Source organism: Balaenoptera ricei, chromosome 10 (assembly GCF_028023285.1).
Source record: "Balaenoptera ricei isolate mBalRic1 chromosome 10, mBalRic1.hap2, whole genome shotgun sequence".
Taxonomy (NCBI): domain Eukaryota; kingdom Metazoa; phylum Chordata; class Mammalia; order Artiodactyla; family Balaenopteridae; genus Balaenoptera; species Balaenoptera ricei.
In genome coordinates this window covers 97,886,793-97,910,093 of record NC_082648.1, presented here as the reverse complement: position 1 = coordinate 97,910,093, position 23,301 = coordinate 97,886,793, and the positions used below count along the sequence as shown (strand labels likewise).

The 23,301-nt window shown below is 37.7% G+C and overlaps 1 protein-coding gene across 1 annotated transcript in view; it reads left to right on the top strand.

The window, feature by feature from the left end:
* Nucleotides 1–23,301, top strand: part of ENTHD1 (ENTH domain containing 1) — a 108,672-nt gene that overhangs the window by 51,201 nt on the left and 34,170 nt on the right. Inside the window, exon 4 of the mRNA XM_059934867.1 lies at nt 7,107–7,230. Within this exon, the coding sequence (XP_059790850.1) occupies nt 7,107–7,230 (124 nt within the window). The remainder of the gene's footprint in view (nt 1–7,106; nt 7,231–23,301) is intronic.

Below are 23,301 nucleotides of genomic sequence, written 5' to 3'. Positions count from 1 at the left end.
CAGCTACTGAAGGACATCTTGCTTGCTTCCAACCTTTGGCAGTTATGAATAAAGCTACTATAAACAATGATGTGTAGGTTTTTGTGTGGACATAAATTTTTAACTCCTTTGGGTATATACCAAGGAGCGCAATTGCTGAGCTGTGTGGTAATAGTATGTTTATTTTTGTAAGAAACTATCCCAGTCTTTTTATGCTTTAATTTTAAAAAATGTATTTAAATGCTATCTATCAAGAATTTGTTTTGATAGATGGAGAGTGTTAGAGATCCACTTTTAAAAAAAAAAAAATTTTATTCATTTGGTTGTTCCGGGTCTTAGTTGAGGCACGTGGGCTCCTTATGTGTGGCATGTGAACTCTTAGTTGTGGCATGCCTGTGGGATCTAGTTCCCTGACCAGGGATCAAACCCAGGCTCTCTGCATTGGGAGCATGGAGCCTTATCCACTGTGCCACCAGGGAAGTCCCTAGAGATCCACTTTTAAAATTTTATTTTTACAAATGATAATCAGTTGTCTCAACATCGTTTGTTGAATAATCTATCTTTTCCCCATTGATTTGAACTGTGACTTCAATCACATAATAAATTCCCATTTATATTTGGCCCCATTCCTGGATTTTCCATTTGTTTATATTAAAGAAGTAACATGTAAAGATAAACCATAACATTAAAAAAGAAAGAAATACAGAAAAAGAAAGAAAAAAGAAAAGAAGGAAAGAAGGTAGGTTGCTCATAAGGGGACAGAGAGAATAAGGTGGAGAGGGGAAATAGAAGCTAGATTTCTTTGATTATACCTTGTTTTTAGATTTGTCACTGGAACCCTGGAAATATTTTGCATAATTATAAGACAAAAGTGAACTAAAGAAAATGATCCCTAAAAATGTAAAATAAAATTTACCTTTCATTCAGTCGGTGTTTTTATTCTGAGATGTTGGTATTTTTTATCTGAGATTATGTGAGTATAATGTGGTGTGAATCAAATAATAATCATGTGGTACTTTATTTTCTTCATCTTTGGTGTCCTTGAGACCTGGGATTCTGAGAGTCAGAGAAAGAAGATAGGGATGTAAGCAAGAAGAGATTGCCAGAACCCAATAGATCGGAATTGAATTGGGTGAATTTTACCTTAAAATTTTTTTGGTAATTAAAAAACTTCTAAATTATCCATAGGTCAAAGAGGAAGCTCAGAAGAAATTTTAAAATACATAGAGCTAAACGAGAAGGCAACACAACATATCAAAATATATGAGACACAGCTAAAGTAGAGGTGAGAAGGAAGTTTATAGCCCTAAATGCTTAAATTAGAAAAGAGGAATATAATTTTAAAAGAAGAGAGAAAAGGTCTAAAATCAATAATCTAAGTTTCTTCTTCAAAAAATCTAAGAAAAGCAAAATAAACCTATAGGAAACAGAAGAAAGGAAATAGTAAAGAGCAGAAATCAATGAAATTGAGAACAGGAAAGCTGTTAACAGAGAAAATGAATGATACAAAAAGCCAGTTCTTTGAAAAATATGTAATTGATGAACCTGTAGTAACACTGACAAAGATAAAGAGAAAAGATACAAATCACCAATATCAGGATGGAATGGGGTATCACTGCAGTTCCTGTAGCCATAAAAGGACAATAAAGTATTACTACCAATTTTATGCTCATAAAGTTGACAACTTAGAAGAAATAGAACAATTTCTAAGAAAGTACAAACTACTAAAACTCAAACAAGATGAACTACAACCTGCAACTGTTACAAAAATTGAATTTATAGTATAAGTGTCCTGAAAAAAAAAATCTCTGGACCCAGATGGTTTTACTGGAGAATTATACCAAACCTTTTTTTTTTTTTTTTTTTGGCCACACTGCGAGGCTTGCAGGATCTTAGTTCCCTGACCAGGGATTGAACCCATGCCCCCTGCAGTGGAAGCTCAGAGTCCTAACCACTGGACTGCCAGGGAATTCCCTACCAAACTTTTAAAGAAGAATTAGCATGAGTTTTACACAGTGTCTTCCAGAAAATAGGAGGGAACACTTCCCAATTCATTTTAGGAGGCGAGTATTACCCTGATACCAACACCAGACAAAAACAATATGAAAAAAGAAAATACAGACTATTATCTCTCATGAAATTATACAGAAATCCTCAAAAAGACTTATCCAGTTGAATCCAACAATGTATAAAAAGAATTATATACCATGACCAAGTGGGATTTGATCTAGGTATGGAAGCCTGGTTCAACATTTGAAAATCAGTCAGTGTAATTCATCATACCTACAGATTAAAGAAGAAAAAATCATAGGATTATGTCAAGTGATGCAGAAAAGCATTTGACATAATTCAATACCCATTTAAGATAAAAACTCTTAGCAAATTATAACTAGAAGGGAATTTCCTTAAATTGATAAAGATCATCTATACAAAACCTACAGCTAGTATAATGGAGCAGGACCCTATGGTCTATGTCCCCCATGTCCTCAGCCTGCCTTTTGTCTGTGGGAAAGCTTTAGCCAAAGAATAAGTTTAATCAGAGAAGTGAGAAAATGCAGAAACAAAGGAAAACAGTCAAAGAAGACCAAATAATAATAGTTTAGTCATTGAGCATAGTCAAGGACCTTTAGCTCCTTCTCAAGGGCTATAGATAATATTCTGAGCCATATCCTGTGACGTGTCTTATAGATACTGAAACCCCCACCAGGTGGAAGAAGTTAACTACATGATGACCAGACTGTAGCCATGACATAAGCTGATACAACTCCGAGAATTGGCCCCAAGGAAATGGGAACAAACTGATCCTGGAACTGAAGATTAGCTGTACTTCAATCAAGATGACGCTGATCAGACAACCAATGACCAATTTCAAGATGACTGTCAGAGTTGACTGTGCTGTTTCTGCACGTACCCCCTTCCCTCAGCCTATAAAAGCTCCTGCTCACGGATTGTCAGTGGGGGGGAGTCGGCCTTTGGACAGACGTCCGCCCTCCCCTCCCCAGTTGCTGGCATCTGAAATAAAGCAAACTTTCCTTTCCACCAGTCTGGCCTCTTTATTGGCTTTTGAGCGGCGAGCAGCCGGACCCCACTTTTGGTTACACTGGCATCATAAATAAGGGTGAATGCTTTCCCTCTAAGATAAGAAACAAGGCAAGGACTCTTACTCAACATAGTATAGGAAGTTCTAGCCACTGTAATAAGGCAAGAAAAAGAAAGGAAAAGCATGCAAAATTTAAAGGAAGAAATAAAACTGTCCTTATTTACAGGTGACATGATTGTTTGCATAGAAAATCTCAAGGAAATGATACAACAAACCTCATAGAACCAGTAAGTGAATTCAACAAGGTTGTAGGGTATAAGATCAACATACATAAATCAACTGCATTTTTATATACTAACAGTGAACATGTGGTAACTGAAATTAAGACATATGCCACTTATAATCACTTCCCTGGAATGAAATCCTTAGGTATAATTATATCAAAACCTGTACAGGATCAGTATACTGAAAATTATAAAATACTGATGAAAGAAATTAAAACCACCCAATTAAACACCTACCATGTTCATGGATTGGAAGACTCCACATAGTAAAGATGTCATAGTAAAAATGCCCCTAATTACTCTATAGGTTTGATGCACTTCCTATTAAAATTTCAGCAAAGTTTTTGTAGACATAGATAATAAGCTTATTCTAAAATTTATATGGAGGGACTTCCCTGGCGGTCCAGTGGTTAAGACTGTGCTTCCAATGCAGGGGGCATGGGTTTGGTCCCTGGTTGGGAACTAAGATCCCACATGCTGCGCAGCATGGCCAAAAGATTTTTTAAAATAAATAAATAAATAAAATTTATATGTAAAGGCACAGGCCCTAGAATAGCTTAAACCGTCTTGGAAAAAAAAAAAAGAATAAAGTGGGAGTAATCACTCTGCCTGATATTAAAGCCTACTGCATAGCTACTGTAATCAAGGGAGTGTGGTATTGATAGAGAGACACTTAGGTCAGCGGAACAGAATGGAGAACCAAGAAATAGACCCACACAAATATAGCCAACTGATTTTTGACAAAGTGCAAAGGAAATTCAAAGGAGAAGGATAACTTTTTCATCAAATGATATTGGAGCAGCTGGACATTCATAGGCAAAACCATGAACCTCAACTTAAACCTTATACAGAAATTCACTCCAAATGGATCACAGATTTAAATGTAAAATGAAAAGCTATAAAACTTTAAGAAAAATATTTGAGAAAAGTCTTGGGGTCTAGGGCTGGCCAAAAGCACGATCCGTAAAAGAAAACAAAAATGATGTCAGACCTCATCACAATCTGAAAACTTTTGCTCTGTGAAAGACCCTGTTAAGAGGATGTAAAGGCAAAGCACAAACTGGGAGAAAACATTTGCAAACCACATAACCAGCAAAGAACTAATATCTGGAGTATATAAAGAACTCTCTAGACCCAACAGTTAAAAACCAAACAATCCAATTAGAAAATGGGCAAATGATATAAACAGTCATTTCAGCAAATACAGGTAACAGATAAACAGATGAAAAGATCAACATCATTAGCCTTTAGGAATATATAATTTTGAAATATGAAATATCAAAATAGCTAAAATAAAAAACAGTGACAACACCAAATGCTGGTGATCATGCAGAGATACTGGATCACTCGTGTATCACTGGTGGGAATGTAAAATTGTACAGCTACTCTGGAAAACGATTTGACAGTTTCTTATAAAACTAAATATGTAGCTACCATATGACCCAGCAGTTTCACTGTTAGGCATTTATCTCAGAGATATGAAAACTTATTTTCATACACTGTACACTGTGTTCACAGCAGCTTTATTATAGCACAATTCTGGAAACAATCTAGATGGCCTATAACAGGTTAAACAAACTGTGATACATCTATACCATGGATACTACTTGACAATAAAAAGGAACAAGTTACTGATACACGCAACAACTTGGATGAATCTCCGGGAATTATGCCAGGTGAAAAAATCCAATTCCAAAAGGTTACATCCTGTATGATTCCATTTATGTAACATTCTTCAAATGTTGAAATTACAGAAATGAAGAATAAATTAGTAGTTGTGGGGAGCAGAGCATGGTAATAAAAAGGCATTAGGAAGGAGCCTTATGGTGATAGAAATGTTCTGTATTTCGATCATGTCAATGTCAATATCCTAGGTATGATATTGTACTATAATTTTGCAAGATGTTGCCTTTAGGGGAAACTGGATAAAGGATACACAGGATCTCTCTGTATTATTTCTTACAACTGGATATGAATCTACAATGACTTCAGAATAAAAGCTGAATTATGAAAAGTGGCAAATCACTTGGAAAGTGGTTTGACAGTTTCTAATGAAGTTAAAAATAAACCTATCCTATGACCTAGCCATCCTACTCCTATGTAAATATCCAGTAGTAATGAGTGCATTTGTCCACAAAAAGATTTGTGCAAGAATATTCATAGTAGCTTTATTCATAATAGCTGAAATATGGAAACACCCCAAATGTCCATATGCAGGAGAATGGATAAACAAATTGAGATATTTTCATGCAATGGAATACTTCTTATAGAAAAACAAACAAACAAACTACCGATACACACAAAATATGGATGAATCTCACAAATATTATGTTAAGCAGTGGGAATAAGATACAAAAGAATAAATAGGGTATGGTTACATTTATATGAAGTTCAAAAACAGGCAAACTTATTGATGGTGATAGAAGGTAGAATACTGTTTACTGGTGGCGGGAGTATGGTATCAACTGGAAAGGAGCTTGAGGGAACTTTCTGGAGTCAAGGAAATGTGGTTATGTAAGTATACACATAATGCTAAAAGTTACTGAGCTTTACACTTAAGGTTTTGCATTTTATTATATGTTAATTATACCTCAATAAAGTACGGCAAAAAAAATTATCTCCCATTCATGGGGGAAGAAAGACAGGTCAACCAATCCCACTGTGTAGACTTTGTTTGGATCCTTTTCCAGACTAGCTGTAGAAAAACCTATTTATGATACTTATGTTAAATTGAAAATCTGAACAGTTTATAATTGATGACATCAAGGAATTATTGTAAAGTTTACAGGTGTAAAATAATTATTATTGTTAAAGAGTTCTTATCGTTTAGAGATACATGTTGAAATAAGTGATATATCTAAGATTTGCTTCAAAATAAAACACATGAGGAGTGGTAAAGATACAAATAAAACAAGACTGGCTGTGAGTTGATTGTTGTTTAACCTATATGATTGGATTATTGTCTACTTTATACTCCATGATAAAAAGTTTAAAATTTTAAATATGGAAAAAAGATACACACAGGTAGCTTTGTTATTACCAATAAAACAGAATAATTGGCCTCTGAGATAGTATGTTCTAAGGATGCTCAAGGAGTGGTAGGGAAAGTTAATGCCCCAAACAAAATCATTGCTTGTCTGCACTAGGTGTCTTTAGCAAGGAGTGAGAATCTTTTTTTATAGTTGGAAGTTATAGTTCTTTATTATTTATTTATTTATTTTAATTGAAGTATATAGTTGATTTACAATATTATGTCAATTTCAGGTGTTCGGCATAGTGATTCAGTATTTTTACAGATACACTCCATTAAAAGTTATTACAAGATAATGACTATAATTCCCTGTCCTTGTTGTTTATCCTTGTTGTTTATCTATTTTATACATGGTGGTTTGTATCTCTTAATCCCATACCCCTAATTTGCCCCTCCCCCTTGCCTCTCCCCTTTGGTAACCACTAGTTTGTTTTCTATATATATGTCTGTTTCTGTTTTGAATATACGTTCATTTGCATTATTTTTTAGATTCCATATATAAGTGATTTCACTAAGCATAATATTCTCTAGGTCCATCCACGTTGCTGCAAAGGGAGTGGGGATTCTTAAGGGCAGAATACCACCCAACACTAAGTGGACACCCACGTGTAGATAACTTACGTGCAAGTTCTTTTCAGTCAAAATGTATTTATGATGATGTTAGCACATAGAGGCACATTGTATCTCCATAAGTTGTCCATTCGTTGTAGCATATTGAAGCAGTGGGATTAATTTTTTTTCTACTTTCATGTGCTCTCTTGTTTTCCATAAGGACCTGATGTTATTTTATGAGGATGATCCAAAGCCAGTTTTGCCGACAATTCCTACTTCCATTATCTCGTCAACTACATGGTTGTCAGAAGGGCAAACAGATGTCTGTAACCTCTGGGATGCAGGTAAATTAGGTAAAGAATAAAATTTTTACTCAGAAACATGAATAAGAAACACTGGACAGGAATTGTTTTTCATCAGATTTTATTTTGTGAAATATAGCAACAGTGGCTTTAATTTAACTTTGGTCATTAGGGACAGGGTTAGCATGGATAAATTCAACCCACACAGGATCCTGTAACCTTATTTTACCATTTGTTTCAATGATTTTTTTCTCTTTCATTGTTTTATTGAAAAAATTATTAACTACAAACCTTAAATCTTTTATAAATTTTTTAAAGCAGAAAAATTCATTTTAGTTCCTTCTCTTGTTTGTATTAATCGTCTCTTTGATGAAGAGTTTAAATTATGATATTTTTCAGAAGCAAGCATTAGATGAAAATATGAAAAAGCATGATGCATGGTATACCACAAATTGGTTAATCATCTCTTGAGTAATTAACATTAGAGAGTGGCACAGTATAAAATTATCCAAAACTGGCCTCCAATAAATTACGCTATCAAATTCCAACTGGGCTCTACTGCTGCTCAAGATCTGATTGATCCACTGTCGAGCCACTCCATCCCGTCTATTCTCCATGAACTCTCAGTTTTCAATACATTCTTCCTCTTGATTTTCTCAGAAAATAGGATGAAAGATCTGCCAAGATGAGAACAAAATGTTCTCAGTAGCTTTTATTCCCTTGTATATTTTTGCTTTTATATTCATCCAGTCATCCTTTTCCTTTTCACAGAGTTGGCTCCTTATGTTCTGAGTTACATCTTCTCCCTCATCTTTGGACCATGCACCTCAATTTTCCCCTTATATTGCACCCTGATATCCAAAATATTAAAACTTAAGTTTATTAGTATAGGTTTATGTTACAAGTTCATATGTATATAGTTTTCTTATAAAGCCAGTTGTGAGAATGATGAGGATATTTTAATAGACCCAAAAACAAGAAATTGTGGGTTATGGTGATATCTGTAGTACAAGTTTGGCATTATTCACATGAATAATTGGTTATAAGTGGTTACAATTTTTTAGACAGCTTGCTTTGTATTCTTAGAATACACTTTATGTAAACTGATCCAGATCCAGAAGTTTGAAAGAAGAACAGTAAGGAAAATGTTGTTGTATTTTAATATCTCCTAACATTTCCACCCCCTAATTTTTTTTTTTTTAAATCTTGCAGATACATTGGTTCCTACTCTTTTTTTTTTTTTTTAATTTATTTATTTATGGCTGTGTTGGGTCTTCGTTTCTGTGCAAGGGCTTTCTCTAGTTGTGACAAGCAGGGGCAGCTCTTCATCGCGGTGCGCGGGCCTCTCACTATCGCGGCCTCTCTTGTTGCGGAGCACAGGCTCCAGACGCGCAGGCTCAGTAATTATGGCTCACGGGCCTAGTTGCTCCGCGGCATGTGGGATCTTCCCAGACCAGGGCTTGAACCCGTGTCCCCTGCATTGGCAGGCAGACTCTCAACCACTGCGCCACCAGGGAAGCCCCCACCCCCTAATATTTTTGAACAGACTTTATTTTTTAGAGCAGTTTTAGGTTCACAGCAAAATTGAAGGAAGGTACCAAGATTTCCCCATATAACCCTTGTCCCCAAACGAGCACAGCTCCCCCACTATCAGCATCCCACACCAGAGTGGTACGTTTGCTGCAATCAGTGAACCTACTTTAACACTATTTTTAATCACACAAAGACCATACTTTTCACTGTGGTTCATTCTCAGTGGTGTACATTTTATGGGTTTTGACAAATGTATAAGACATGTATCCACCATTATAGTATTGTACAGAGTATTTCTCTGCCCTAAAAATCCTCTGTGTTCTGACTATTCATTCCTCCCTCCCCTCTAACCCCTGGAAACCACTGATATTTTAACTGTCTTCATAGTTTTGCCTTTTCCAGAAAGTCATATAGTTAGAATCATGCAGTATGTAAATTTTTCCGATTGGCTTCTTTCACTTAGTAGTGTGCATTTAAGGTACCTCCTTGTCTTTTCATGGCTTAATAGCTCATTTCTTTTTAGTGCTGAATAAGATATACTAGAGTACTTATCTATTCACCTACTGAAGAACATCTTGGTTGTGTCCAAGTTTTGGCAATTATAAATAAAGCTGCTGTAAATATCCTTGTGCAGGTTTTTGTGTTACATGTTTCTCGCTGCCAGCATTTTAATACAAGTGAATTTGAGTATAAATGAGCATCAGAGGCAACCCTTAAGAGGAAGAAGGTCACAAAACATGTCACTTGAGGGATGATTCCACCATTTTACTTGTTTAGGACTCATCTTAACTGGAGGAGGTTTTCCTATTTTTGAGTCTTTCCTTCACACTGATCTCAGAGATATCTTGCAAACGTAGATCTTAGCATTTCATTTTCCAGCTAAAAAACTTTCAACAATTCTCCACTGCCCATAAGTCTAATTTTTTTTTACTGTCATATAAGACTTTTCATAGTCTGGTTCCAGCCCGCCTTTTTTGGCCTCATCACCCAATACTGCCACTATTCACAATACTTTATGACATTCTGTTACTTTCTCTTTAGAATGTGTTTGTTCCAGTTACTTCAGCTGTGTAACACATTGCTCTAAAGCTTTTATGGTGCAAAATAACCATTTATTCTGCTCATGGATTCTCTGGGTCAAGAATTAGGACAGGGCACAGTGGGGATGACTTGTCTCCGTTCCGTGACGTTATTTTATGTCTGGGCTTCAGCCCGAGAACACAGATGCTGGGGACAGGAATCATCTGAAGCCTCATTCACTTATGTGTCTGGTAGTTGATGCTTGCTATGTCAGCTGGGGGCCTCAGTTTCTCTCCACATGAACCTCTTTATGTACTCTCTCCACATGGGTTAGTTTGGGCTTCCTCATAGCATGGTGGCTGGGTTCCAAGGTTGAACATCCTGTGAAAGAAAGGACCAGGCAGAAGCTGAATAATCTCAAAGTCATGCTGTGAACTTCCTCCCCATTCAGTTTATCAAGGCAATAGAAAAGACTTGCCAAAGTTCAAAGGGAGGGTACGTAGATGCCTACCTCTCCATGGACAACTGTCAATGGCATATTGAAAGAAAAGCATATGGGATGGGATGTGTATTAGCACAGTCATCTTTGGAATGTACAGTCTGCCACAGTTCTCCATCAAATAATGAATGCTTAACAAAATCCTATTCAAACAGCAAGGCCCAGCTCAAATGTCACTATTGCTATAAAATCTTTCTGCACACTAAACTAGTTTCTCCTTTCAATGTGTTCCTGCAGGACTTTGCCCATTCCCCAAAAATAGAATTTCTAGTTTTGTATCGTAATGATTTAATACGTTTTATTTATTTTTAAATTATGTAAATAAGTGAGTATATTCTGACTTTTAACATCCGAATTCTGTAGATGGAACTAAAATCCCTCTTGACTGTCCCTTACCCCAACACACTCCCCTGTCCAGAGTTAACTGTTGTTTTCAATTGGTTGGTTACTCTCCAGACCTTTCTTTGTGTGTTTACATACATACATGTACCTTTAGAAGTATGTAGAATTGACTTTATTTTGTTTTAGAACATTGTTCTGTATTTTTTGGAAACTTTTTCTAAGCAGTATCACTTGTCAATCCTTCAGTGTATGTCAACATTTAGAGATTTACTATGTGTTTCTTAAACTCTTGCAATGCCTGGATTTTATAGTTTATTTCCATGCTGATAGACGTTTTGGTGTTTTATATTTTTCACTATTGCAAATAATGTTTCAGTCAATAGCTTCCTGCACATATGTGAGTGTTTCTTGAGGGCAAATTCCTGGGAATGGAATCCCTGGGTCATAATGTATGCCCATTTTCATTTTAGTTAATAGTGCCAATTAGCCCTCAAAATATCAATACCAATTTACACTGGCTTGCAGTATACAAGAGTACCTATTCACTCACACCCTCACCAGCACTTGATATTTTTCAAGTCTTATATTTTTATCACTTGGATAAAGGTTGCATTGCATAGTAGGTATAATCTGCACATTTCCACGTATTAGTTGTATATTTCTATTTCCTCTTCTATTGGATAAGCAGGATTGCCTGCTTATATCCTTAACCTATTTTTCTTTTGGATTGTACGTTGTTGTTAATATAAATTGATTTTGTCGGGACTTCCCTGGCAGTCCAGTAGTTGAGACTTCGCCTTCCAATGCAGAGGGTGCGGGTTCAGTCCCTGGTCGGGGAGCTGGGATCCCACATGCCTCACAGCCAAAAAACCAAAACATAAAACAGAAGCAGTATTGTAACAAATTCAATAAAGACTTTAAAAATGGTCCACATCAAAAAAAAAATCTTTTAAAAAAAAATTGATTTTGTAGCATTTTTACATAGATGTTACTAATCCTTTCTATTACATATGTTGCAAATATCACCTTCCAGGCTGTGAATTGTCTCTAAACTTTCTTTATAGAAGTTTTTTGTTTTGTTGGTGTCTTTATGGAAGTTTTGTATTTCGTGTAGTCATTTATTACTCTTTTCCTTCAGAGCTTTTGTTTTTTGTGTTTTTAAGAAGACTTATCCTACACCAAGTTCATAGTATGTATTTACCCATATTTTATTTTAATTGTTTTGGTTCTTTAATCCTTTGGGATTTAAAGTCTTTGTGAATGGTTTTAGATAGTGTCAGTGGGCAGCCGGTCGTCTCAGTTCATTTTTCTGTACTGTTTTGAAATGACTCTTTAACCTGTACTTAACAGTACCTGTTTTACGACTCTATTCTGTTTCACTGATCCATTTTTAAATTTCCTTTTTTTTGGAACTATTATAATAATTTGCCATAGTGTGAATGTATCTTATTTTATTTAACCAGTATTATGTTAATGGTCACTTAAGTTATTTCCATATTTTTACTGTTAAAAATAATGATGAAGTGACATTATTCTCCTCTCTCAAAAAAGTAGGCTTTTTATTGATATTTTTCCTCAATTTGAAGCAGATTCTAAAGTGCATTATTCTGAACTTCTGTTGGTAAATTCTGTCCAGTTCACAAACTTATCCCATCAACAGATGGTTCTAATTTCCATGTTACGATTTTGGCACCTTCAGCCCAAGGCAAAAGTGAAGTGGGAAAGTGATTCTGATACAGCATCCTCAGTTCTTCTTTTCTTCCTTGCCCTTCCTCTCCCGAGGCGCACAGTGATGGGCTGTTTACACTCTGGCCTGCAGTGGATGGGAGCACTCACCACACCCTCACCGACACTCCTTCTCTGCCTCACTGGCCTCATCCCTTTCCTTCACTCTTGGAGGGACCACTCTTGAATTTTGTGCTCATCATTTCTTGCTTTTCTTTCGAGTTTTACTACCTATGTTTATACTCTAAACAATATATTATTTAGTTTTCACAGGCTTCTAAGCTTTATCTAAATGGAGTCATTCAGAATTTATTTTTCTGTGACTTCCTCTGTCACTCAATAGTATGTTCTTAGGATTCATCTATGTGTGTATATTGTTGTCATTTATTTTCACTGCTGTATAGTGTTTCACTGTATGCATATATTAGGATGTATTTATTCCATTCTAGAATACTATCATCAGTACTGTGTGTCAGGTTTTTTGTAGTGCAAACAATGCTGTTTATGAACATACTTTTACAAGATTCCTGGTTCTCATGGACAAGTTTCTCTAGGGCATATATTTGGGAGTGCAATTGCTGATGGTTCAATATGAGCGTCTTCAGATTTACTAGATAAAGCCAAACTGTATTCCAAAGTTCACGTTGCTCTGTGTCCTCACCAACACTTGACATTGTCATTTTTGAAAAAAATTGCCAATCAGTTGGATGAGAATTGGCATCTCGTTGTTCTAAAGTGTATTTTTTTTAGTAATGAAATTGAGCCTATTTTCATATGTGTATGGCTCATTCATATTTCCTCAGCTGTGAAATGTCCATTCATGCTGCTGCAAATGGCATTATTTCACTCTTTTTTATGGCTGAGTAATATTCCATTATATATATATATATACCACATGTTCTTTATCCATTCATCTGTCGGTGGACGTTTAGGTTGCTTGCATGTCTTGGCTATTGTAAATAGTGCTGCTATGAACATTGGGCTGCATGTACCTTTTCGAACTATAGTTTTCTCTGAATATATACACAGGAGTGGGATTGCAGGATCGTATGGTAAAACTATTTTTAGTTTTTTAAGGAATCTCCGTACTGTTCTCCATAGTGGCTGCAGCAATTTACATTCCCACCAACAGTGCAGGAGGGTTCCGTTTTCTCCACACCCTCTCCAGCATTTATTATTTGTAGACTTTTTAATGGTGGCCAGTCTAACTGGTGTGAGGTGATATTCATTACAGTTTTGATTAGCATTTCTCTAATAATTAACAATATTGAGCATCTTTTCATGTGCCTGTTGGCCATCTGTATGTCTTCTTTGGAGAAATGTCTGTTTAGGTCTTCTGCCCATTTTTTGAGTGGGTTGTTTGTTTTTTTTTGATATTAAGCTATATGAGCTGTTTATATATTTTGGAAATTAATCCCTTATCAGTAGCATTGTTTGCAAATATTTTCTCCCAATCCATAGGTTGTCTTTTCGTTTTGTTTATGGTTTCCTTTGCTGTGCAAAAGCTTTTAAGATTAATTAGGTCCCATTTGTTTATCTTTGTTTTTATTTCCATTACTACAGGAGACAGATCCAAAAAAATATTGCTGCGATTTATGTCAAAGAGTGTTCCGCCTATGTTTTCCTCTAGGAGTTTTATAGTACCCAGTCTTACATGTAGGCCTTTAATCCATTTTGAGTTTATTTTTGTATATGGTGTTAGAGAATGTTCTAATTTCATTCTTTTACATGTAGCTGTCCAGCTTTCCCAGCACCACTTATTGAAGAGACTGTCGTTTCTCCATTGTATATTCTTGCTTCCTTTGTCATAGATTAATTGACCATAAGTGCATGGGTTTATTTCTGGGCTTTCTCTCCTGTTCCATTGATCTATATGCCTGTTTTGGGGCCAGTACCATACTGTTTTGATTACTGTAGCTTTGTAGTATAGTCTGAAGTCAGAGAGTGTGATTCCTCTAGCTCCCTCCTTCTTTCTCAAGATTGTTTTGGCTATTCGGCATCTTTTGTGTCTTCAAACAAATTTTAAAATATTTTGTTCTAGTTCTGTGAAAAATGCCATCAGTAATTTGATAGGTATTGCATTGAATCTGTAGATTGCCTTGGGTAGTATGGTCATTTTAACAATATTGATTCTTCCAATCCAAGAACACAGTATATCTTTCCATTTGTTTGTGTCATCTTCAGTTTCTTTCATCAATGTCTTATAGTTTTCGGAGTACAGGTCTTTTGCCTCCTTAGGTAGGTTTATGTATCTTGTGATTTTTAAAAATTCTTTCTTATCTCAAGATCATAAGATATTTATATGTAGGCTAAAATTTTTATAGTTTTGCTTTCCACTACTCTTAATGCAGCTGGAGTTGGGTTTTGTGTATGATTGAAGCAGGAGTTCATTTTTACTTCTAGATGGATAACCAGCTGTCCCAGCATCATTTATTGAAAAGTCTGCCCTTTCCCCTGATGAACTGAAATATACCATCTATAGCCTAAAGCAAGTTTACACATATGCATGGATTTGCTTCTGGGCCCTCTATTCTGTTCCATAAGTTATTTGGTTATCCCTGCACCAACAGATAGTTTTAATTACTCTACCTTTGTAATAATTCTTGATGACTTTTCACTTATTAGTGTTTTGTCTTTTTTTTACCCTTTGCTTTCCCACAAAAAACTTCTCAAGTTCCTCGAAAAAAACCTGTTAGAGTTTTTATTGGCGCTACCAATCTTTAAATCAATTTGGAGAAGTGACCTCTTTACGATATCAAATTATTCTGTTGATTTAAGTCTTCTTCGATGTATTATATTTTATAGTTTTTTTCCCATACAACTCTTATATAGCTTTTGTTAAACTTAGCCCTCAGTACTTTATATATTTTTTGTTGCTACTGTAAAAGATATAATTTTATAAACTGTGTTTTCTAGCAGTTTGCTGATTGTGAAAATGAGTGGAACTAATTTTTGTATATTGATTTTATAACCAGTAACCTTGCTTAACTAACTCTTATCAATTTTCCTAATTTATTTGTAGATTCTTCTAGATTTCTTATGTGGAAAATCATATCATCTGTGAATGATGGCAGATTTGTTTCACATTTGTAAACCATACTTTGTATTTCGTTTTCTTACCTTGCCATGCCAGGCAACACCACTCAGGCAGTGCTGAACAGAAAGTGTGATTGTGGCCTTCCTAGATTTGGTCTGAATCTTAAAGAGAATGCGTTCAACATTTGCCATTAAGACGGGTTTACTGTATGTTTTTTGCAGATCTCAATTCCTAATTTGTTAACAGTCTTATCATGAATACATCAATATGTTGAATTTTATCCATTTTTAATATCTATATTGATGGTTATAGGTTTTTCTCCCTTAAGCTGTTAATTTTGTAAGTTAGCTGATTTCCAAGTATTAAAACAACCTTGAATTTCTGGAATAAACTCAATTTGGTGATGATATATTATCTTTTATATATATTGCTGGGTTTGATTTGCTAATGTTATATTTAGGAGTTTTGCATCTGTATCTACGAGTGAAATTAACCACAACTGACTTTTCTCATATTTTCTTTGTTACGTTTTGATACTGAGATGTTGCCAGACTCATAAAAAGATTTGGAAAGTGTTTGCTCTTTTTTTATACTCTGGAATAGTTTGTGTAGGGTTGTTTGTGAGATGATGTGAAAATAGATAAGGTATTCTGTATGTTCACTAATGGTGCTGGCAGAAGGGCTGCAGGCAGGGAAGACAAATCTGCACCCAGAATATGTGTGTCTCCTTATGAAGACAAAGTACTACTCCCTTTGTAATGGAGGGGTCCAAAATAATCAACCTGACACCAGGTAATTAATTTGCTGTTTTCCCTGGAAAATGGTGCCATGCTAGGGATGTAGCATTAACCTCTACTCTTAGCAGGTTGGGCATTTCAGAAGTTGTGGTAGCCAGGTCACCTTGGTGAGAGAAAGCTCATGTTGTTGAGCCCCTGCACAGTCTCCACCCCTGCCACACTGCGAAAGCCCATTGTATAACCACTAGAGTGACTAAGGAAAGAGGATGGTTGACATCCATTAAACAGAGCATCTTGCCCATCTGAATTTTGAGAACCTCTTCTGCAGTGAAATGTCTTCTGGCAAGCATTTATATGGGACATGAACATCTTCACACAGTGTGTACATACATCCTGAAGGTTCATCCACGTATTTCTTTGTCACCAGTGTTCCAATCTTATTCTTTCCAAGTCCCTGATAGCACCCATCAGCCATGAATTGCATCTTGCCCTCCATGTGAAGTGTGTGTCTGTTTGTAATTCTGTCTACTAGGAAGATTTTCCTACTGTCTTTTAGGGCACTTCTGAGTGAGGCTCTGATTTAGCAGTTAACCACTTCTGGCTAGTGCCAGCATTCCTTGCAGATATATCTGTAAATCAGTCCTATACTTTTCTCTCTTAACTGGCAGTTCTCCATGGAGCTATAGGTGTAAGTTGAAGGGGAAGCAGTAAAAGAATGGGAGCAGGTTCCATGGAGTCTGAGACATCTGCTTGAATAGTTTACATGGGCCTTCTGGCTTGTTCTGGTCTCATCTATTCCGTTTGATTTTACAATAGAATGCTGCTGTGTGTTCTGTGGACCAGATAACACCCATTACACGATGGGCACATAGTCATTTGGTGTCCTGTGGTGTAGGCAAAAGAAGACATGGCTTTACTCCAAAGCCCTAGAGGTCAGCTTTGTGATTTTCCTATTGGGGCTCATGAGAGACTCTGCTTAACATCCTTCTCTGCCTTGGGCACTAGCACTGGTTCTAGGTTATAAGGTCCACCTGGCAGGGCAGCTTATACAGTGGCCTGGGCCTGTTGCAGAACCTTTTCTTGCTTTGATCCCCACTAAAAAACGGCAGGAAATGGTCAGAGCATCACACCCAAATGTGGTATACGTTGCCTCCAAAATTCCAAGACACCCATATTACTGTGTTTTTTTTTCTTTGTGTTGGACAGTTCAAGGGGCAACAGCTTGTCTCTCACTTCCAAGGGGGTATCCTGACACACTCCAGACCTTTGAATACTCTAAAAACTCCACAGATGTGGCAGCCCTAGAACTTTCCTAGGGTTTATCTCCCACCTTTTGCATGCATGTAGCACCAAGAGGGTTTGTTACTTCCTGCTTAATAAGTCCAGTTAGCATTGTGTCATCAATGTAATGGACCAGTGTGATGTTCTATGGGATATCAAGAAAATCCAGGTCTACCTGGTCTCTGTTAAAAGACACTGTGAGGCAAGACAGTAGAGGTTTACTGTGTCCCTGCCACACGAAGGCTGATTCTAATTATCTTTATTGATAGAGATTTTTAAAGGAACATATCTAGACCAATAACTGGACATTAGATGCCAGGGGCTATGTTGATTTGCTCTAGTAAAGATACCACAGCTGGAATTGCAGCTGTGATTGGCATCACCACCTGATTATATTTGCAATAATCTCTGGTCATTCTCCACAAACCATCTGGCTTTTCAGAAAAACAAGTATCACCACCCCTACAACTTTCAAGTCTTTGATGGTAGCGCTAATGTCTGCAGTTTGTGCAAAAATATTTTTTGGAGTGAGGAGGTGTAATTAATTCTAGGGGTTTCTACCTAGTCCCTCTAAACGTAATAGCCTGAACTCCATGGGTTATGGAACTAATGTGGGGATTCTGCTAGTTACTAAGTGTATCTATTCCCATTATACATTCTGAGACCATGGAAATAACTAGAGGTGGGTCTGCGGTTTTACCGGACCCATTGTGAGTTGGAGCCTAGGCAGAGACTTCATGTGCCACCTGATTTCCATAAATCCCCACTTAGTAGAGGATAATGGCATTGTTGGATCTCCAGAGATTAGTGTCAGTTAAGAGCCAGTATCTAACAAGACCAGGAAATTCTGTGTATTTCCCTTTTCAAGGACAGTCATTGTTGTAAATGGCTTCAGGTCCTCTAGGGAAGGCTTAGGGGAAGATTTACCATATATACCTATGGTGGGCATTTCAGGATTCTTTCTCAAAGGGATCTGACCTTCCCCTCAATCAGGAGGTTCTGGCTCTGTGAACTGGCTTCAGTTTAGGAATTAAGAGGCCATGACTCCTCCCATGATGACACTAATTAAGTTTTCCACCTGTATATGTCAAGCAGCACTTAGTAGGCTGCCCACCTATTTTCTATCCATCTTGTGATTCGTTAACCATTACTATACATTCCTGAAAGTAAAAAAAAAAAAGCAAACAAACAAACAAACAAAAAACTGATGTCATTGCATCCCTGTGTCTACTGTGGTTGTTGTGTCTAGCTTGTCTCTACGAGTTAAGTGGTAGCATCTGGCTATTACCACTCCGGGATGCCATTATTCCCACTGAGATCAGAGAACCCAATCCCACTGCATCATCCCTATGGTCATCTCTAGCCCACAGATGACAAGCACTACAGGCTCTTCAATAATGCTTGTGCCCCATCACAATACATTTTCTAATGCGTTGGTGAAGAGAGTATATTCCAAGGCAATTAGAAGGTATCTGAGCATGTTGTACATAATAATAGATCGTTCCAATGGTCCCATCTCCTGGAGCCTTTAAGCTTCCTTTTACAGCATGCCAAGGAAGTGCCTTTTTTCTGAAGGCCACTCCTGAGTCCCACACACATGGTGTTCTCTCAGTCACTCTCTGGCTCTCACTGTCACTCTTTTCAGGTCCTGCTGAAATGTTACAGCCTAGGGAGGCTTTCCTGAACACAGTATTAAAAATTGACACTTCACCACCTCCACTGGCGCTCCCTCTCTCTCTTCCCTGCTTTATTTTCCCTGTAACACTTATCATCTGATGTGCTATATTACTTATGTGTCTATTTGATTTAGTAAGAGGATCGTTTGATCCGGGGGTTCTGCAGACCACCCACAGGTCTCATAGTGACTCTGCCATTACCTTAGCTCTGACTCTGAGCTCTGCTCTTTGCCACTTCTAGGTGTGTATGATGCTGTTCAAGCAGTTGCTCATGAGTTGGGTGCATTACATTAACGGCTTCCATTTTGAGGGAAGTTGCTATATGCTTTCACATTTCCCTGAAAGTATCTTTCTGTCAATCATCAGAGCATTGCAAAGCATGCTTTTAATTAGAGAACTGACTACAGAAATTTGAGAGGTTATCAGCATAGTAACTGTGTATTATATGGTTGGTGAAGAAATCCAATTAAAACCTTTTCTTAAATTTAATTGTTCCCACTTTTTTACTTCAAAAATATGGAAAACATGATTTGTGCATGGAAAACAGACATAAATGAAACTGTTAAATGGGTTTTTCTTGAAATGAATAGGGCAAAGCCACAATCATTTGCAGAAGTCAATTAAATAATTAAAAGACTGGAAGGATGGTAACTACATTTAAAGATGCCACCTTTTATTTGCCATGCAGTAGCCACCTTTTTTCATCATTTTGATGATTAAAAGAGACACTGACTTTTGAATTATTTATGCGTTTTAGGTCAAGAAGCCATCCCACCTAAATCTTTTTCTATATTACTAATGAGTGTGTGTATTATAAAAGATATCGTATAACCCTTAGACATTTCAAATTAGGAGAATCAAGCTTAATGTAAACTAAGGTGACAAGTTCTTCATCAAATGACTGTGACATCTCAGGTGTATAAGTCCCAATTTGACTTTATTTGAGTGAAACAAATGGCTATATATCTATTTCCAAGAGTGAGTAAATTATGCATCCTACAGCTATTTACTGAATACCTACTATGTGCCAGGCACTGTGCTAACTGCTGGATATCCAATGATGACAAGATCCCTGCCTTTATGTAGGATGGGGTAAGAGGAAGCTGGGCAGGTTTAAAGAACTGAAATAAATTTAGTAGGGCCTTAGGATTAAGTGGATGGTAGGAGAGGTACCAGACGAAACCAGAGAGGTAAGCAGAGTCTTATCAATAAAGGTGACCATATAATTTTTTTTTGTCCAAACCAGGATACTTTTGAGAGTGGAAAGAGGCACAACTAATAATTATGCCAGAATAATAGATGTAAATCCTGGGCAAGGTGGCATTGCTATGGTCTGAATGTTTGTGTCCATCCCCAGTTCATATGTTGAAAACCTAATGTCCAAGTTGATGGTATTAGGAGTGTTAACCTAAAGCAGTAAAACAGCCGGTTATTTTATGGGCAAAGCAAGTTTATTCAAGAAAGCAAAGAATTGCAATTTGGACATGCAACTATGGCAATCCACATGCAAATCCAGTAAAGCAAAGCAGAGGAGACTCTTTTATAGAGGAGAAGGGGAAGTTGGGAGGGACTGTTATAAACAAAAAGTCCATTGGAGGAAACTGGAAGTTCAAAGTGTAGTGGCTTTTCATTGGCTGAGTTGTGACAGTCTCTCACTGGCTGAGCTGCTGCCAGGCAAGGAGAAATTCTTTCTTCCTCCTACTGGCTCTAGTAAAATAGTGTCACTTCCTAGGGAAGATTCAAGGTGTGTTTCTTCCTGTTGGGATCTGTGTTGATGTTGAGTGGTATGTGCCTGAGAGCTCTTCCTTCTGGTCTCCCGACTTTATTTTAGTCATTTCCTCTAAAACGACTTTGGCCTTTGGGAGGTAATTATGTCATGAGGATGGAGCCCTCGTGAATGGAATTGGTGATCTTATACAATACAAGAGACCTCACAGAGCTCCCCAGCCCCTTCCACCAGCTGAGTACACAGTGAGAAGTCAGCAGCCTGTTACCAGGAAGAGCACCTTCACCAGAACCCGACTATGCTGGCACCTTGATCTCAGACTTCAGCCTCCAGAACAGTGAGAAAGAAATTTCTGTTGTTTATAATCTCCCCAGTCTGTGGTACTTTGTTACAGCAGCCCTAACAGACTAAGACAGCCATGTGTGCCCGGTCTCCTTATAAGCCATGCTGAGGAGTTTCAGTTGTGTCTGGAGAACGATGGGAAGCCTTTGAAGTGTTTTAAGCAAGGACATGATATAACCAGATCCTTGCTTTAGGAAGACAACTGCAGGTGCGGTGTAAAGAAAGGATTGGAGGAGGGCAAGTTAGGAAGAGCAGTCAGGGGTCAAAACAGAACTAGAGACTAAGAACATTTCTAAAATGCAACTCTGAGCCGGTCAGAATGCTGAGGAGCTCCCCTTAGGATGAAGTCTAACACCTTAGCCTGGCAGATAAGCTCCTTCTGGCATTGGCCTCTGCTTTCCTCTCCAGTCTACCTTTCACCTCCTTCCTCCTCCACCACACGCAAGGGTCTAGCTATAGATGCTGAACCACTTGCTGTAAAGGCCGTGCTCTCTCACACTTTGCATATGCTCATTCCTCTGTTCTCCATTCCTATTCATTTGAATCCTTAGGGTTCAGCTAAGATGTGGCTTCTCCCAGGAGGCCTTTCCTGACATGCTGGAGTCAGGGTTGTTGCTCCTCCTCTGGGATCTCATGGCACTCTGTGTGGGCTCCAGATCTGCGCCGATTCTGCTGTATTGTCATTACCCATTATTTCCTCTGTCATCAGACCAACTAGACTATGATTTTTTTTTTTTTGCGAGAAGGTCTGTGTCTTGTTCATCATTGTGTTCTCTGCCTCTAATCCAGTGCTTAGTCCATAGTAAGTGCTCCACTAAATAATTGTTGGCTAAAAAAGTATCGTTTGAAATGCCCCTAAATTGAGTATAGTCGTCCTCTTGCTCTTTCTGTATTTTCTGCATATACTTTTAAAAGTGTCTTCAGAGAAGATTCATCACAGTTTTTTTTAAACGTCTTTATCGGAGTATAATTGCTTTACAATAGTGTGTTAGTTTCTGCTGTATAACAAAATGAATCAGCTATACATATATATATATATCCCCATATCTCCTCCCTCTTGCGTCTCCCTCCCACCCTCCCTATCCCACTCCTCTAGGTGGTCACAGAGCACCGAGCTGATCTCCCTGCATCACAGTTTTTTAAAAGAAGAGCAGCATAACGGGTGTACTCCAAGTTCACCAGCGAGGTTCACTACCAGCAGAGTTACCTTCTGAAATTTTGTGGGATTTTCCTCATCCCTAATTGACACTTGATTGTTATATTAGCTTTAAAAAAGTCTATTTAAAAGGAGGAAACACATACAATTTAAAATAATGTTCACGGACTTAGAGAGGGAATGCATGTGGGCATTGGTGTTGGGCCAGATATTATTTATGTAGCTTTTCCTTTCATATCATTTCAAATCTGGTCTGAAACCAGGATCTGTCTCTGGTGTGGCAGGTGCCCAGAGACACAGCATGGATGATCCTCCTCCCCCGGTTTCTAGATGTTGTTACTCAAGTTAGTGAGTTTTAGAGGGAGGACGGTCTGGAGGGCAGAGAGAGAGCTGAGGGGCTATCTTAGCGGTGAAGAAAGACAAGGGGCTGTCAGAGAGATGGAAGAGCCCTCAAAGGCAGAGGTGACGTCTTAACTCGTGCTTGAGTCGCCGGCATATTTTCAAGCCATGACCTCAAGTGTGCCAAAAGGAGTAGCTGTATTTTTAAAAATTTTTTTTTGTAATTCAAGATAATCTTAAATTTCCCGATGGCAGAGAATATAACCTCTTTCACGTAGTGGGAGATTCTGAGTGGCTGACTCAGATGCCCTCTTCCCAGACCCCCTACTTGCATTTCTCTTCTTCTGCTTCCATTCTCTTCTGCTGGTGTGAGGTGAAGAGGGGTGGGCATTCCAAAAGGTTGCTTACTTTTCCAGGCTCCACCTGGGAAACAAGCAGAAATCCTCTTCACCCTCAGAGTGAAAGCAGCATGAGGGAAAGAATTTTTCTCTGTTTTGTTCATTGCTGAATGCTCAGTTCCAAAAAGAGCTAGCTAATGGTAAGTGCTTGTTGGATAGATGGATGATTGGCCCTTCCTTGGTTTCCCCAACTCCCAAGACTCGGCCCTGGACAGGCTCAGGATACAAGAGCTCCCTCTCCAGTACCTAACTCTTGCTTCCTCTGTTTATCTTCCCTCTCAGAAGATATTTAGTCTCAGGTA